The sequence below is a fragment of the Tetrahymena thermophila genome (genome assembly GCF_000189635.1).
Source record: "Tetrahymena thermophila SB210 genomic scaffold scf_8254143, whole genome shotgun sequence".
NCBI lineage: Eukaryota > Ciliophora > Oligohymenophorea > Hymenostomatida > Tetrahymenidae > Tetrahymena > Tetrahymena thermophila.
In genome coordinates, this window is record NW_002476069.1 from 1 (window position 1) to 1,517 (window position 1,517).

At 16.7% G+C, this 1,517-nt stretch overlaps 1 protein-coding gene across 1 annotated transcript; it reads right to left on the reverse strand. All coding sequences in view use genetic code 6, as the record gives it.

Annotated features, from left to right (window-relative positions):
• Positions 1-291: 291 nt before the first annotated feature.
• TTHERM_002653521 (kinase domain protein, putative) lies at positions 292-826 on the reverse strand (the record flags this gene model as incomplete). Its single annotated transcript, XM_012800507.1, has 2 exons — positions 292-683; positions 764-826. Coding segments are annotated over 2 exons (455 nt in total), but the record flags the coding sequence as incomplete, so codon positions are not given.
• Between the last annotated feature and the right edge of the window lie 691 nt (positions 827-1,517).

Below are 1,517 nucleotides of genomic sequence, written 5' to 3' on the forward strand. Positions count from 1 at the left end.
TGTTAGATGTAATGAAATATATTTTTTTTAAAATCATTTTTATATCAAAAATGTTTCAAATTTATTAATTGAGTAATTTATAATGAAAGTAAGATAACTATTTTAATTAAAAATAATTATTTTTACAATTTATAAATTAAAAATTTAAAAACGAATTAAATTCTATTTAACTGAAAATATATTTATTTATTTGTTTATTTATTTACTTAAAATTTGATTTTTATATTACAAAAAATATCTTTTTTAATAGTTAATTGAAACCTAAATTAAAATAAATGTTAAGGACTTAACAAATTACATGAACATTTTTCTAATTCAAATACTGAGTATCTATCAGGTCCTATTTTATTTTCTATTATATAGCTATCATAAAACTATACCACTAGTGACTCTTTTAATTTCTACATAATAATAATTTCATTTTAGATTTGTTATTCATCTTCTATTTTTGTATTTTTAACACTATTTGTTTGTTATCAAGCTTTACTTTTTTAGTAGCTAACACCATTCCAAAGCTTAGAATTTGAAAATTATTCTAATATTTTTTATTTTTATAGAGAAATTTCGGCAGATTAGATAATAAATACTTCCACTTTTTTTAACTGTGCTTTCTTATCTTTTTCTAAAATTTTCTTATTGGTGTTCTATAGAATAAACTAAGCATCCTTGTCAAATTAATTATGCTTTAAAATTAATTATGATATAATTTACATTTAATTTATAACTTTTTACAAAATATAAACTAAATATAATAATTTTTTACCCTTTGTTTTTACTATTAATTAATTCTATCAAATATTTACTGTGCATATTTAGGTATTTATTCCTTTTATGATAAAATTATTTTTTCAATTCAAATATTCCAAATAAATTAAAAACCTTTGATGTAAAAAAATTATTAATTTATTTTTGATATTATAATAAATTAAATTATTAATTAATTTAATTCTATTATAAAATATATATAAAAATCAGATTTTTTAATAATTAACTAAAAAATCTATTTCAGAATAAGTGGCATCCAAACCAAAAAATTTTTGTATGGCTTCTTGCTATAATGTATTTATCTTAATGGATGTAAGTTTAAAATAAAAGAAAGTAGGACTAATAAAAAAGGGTAAATAAGTCTTTATTGCTGATTCACTAAATATAGAGTTTTAACGACTTTTAATATTAATTATTAACCTCTTTATGATAATTACATAATTCATACCTGCAAAGTTAGGCAAAATGAAAATAAAACTATCTCTTCTTCATTACCAAACAAAATTTTCATATAAATTAAGAATTTAATAAATCAATAAAAGTTTTTGAATATACATATTAATTTAATAAAAAACATTTTTCATAAAATAGAAAATAATCAAATTTTTTATTTATCTTTGCAATTAGTTTTAAGAATAAAACTAAAAATCAATTAATGAAATTAATTTAATTTACTTTTCTTGTAAATTATCTTTATTAAATCAAAACACTAAAATTTATTTATCATAAATAAATAAAAATTGCATCATATT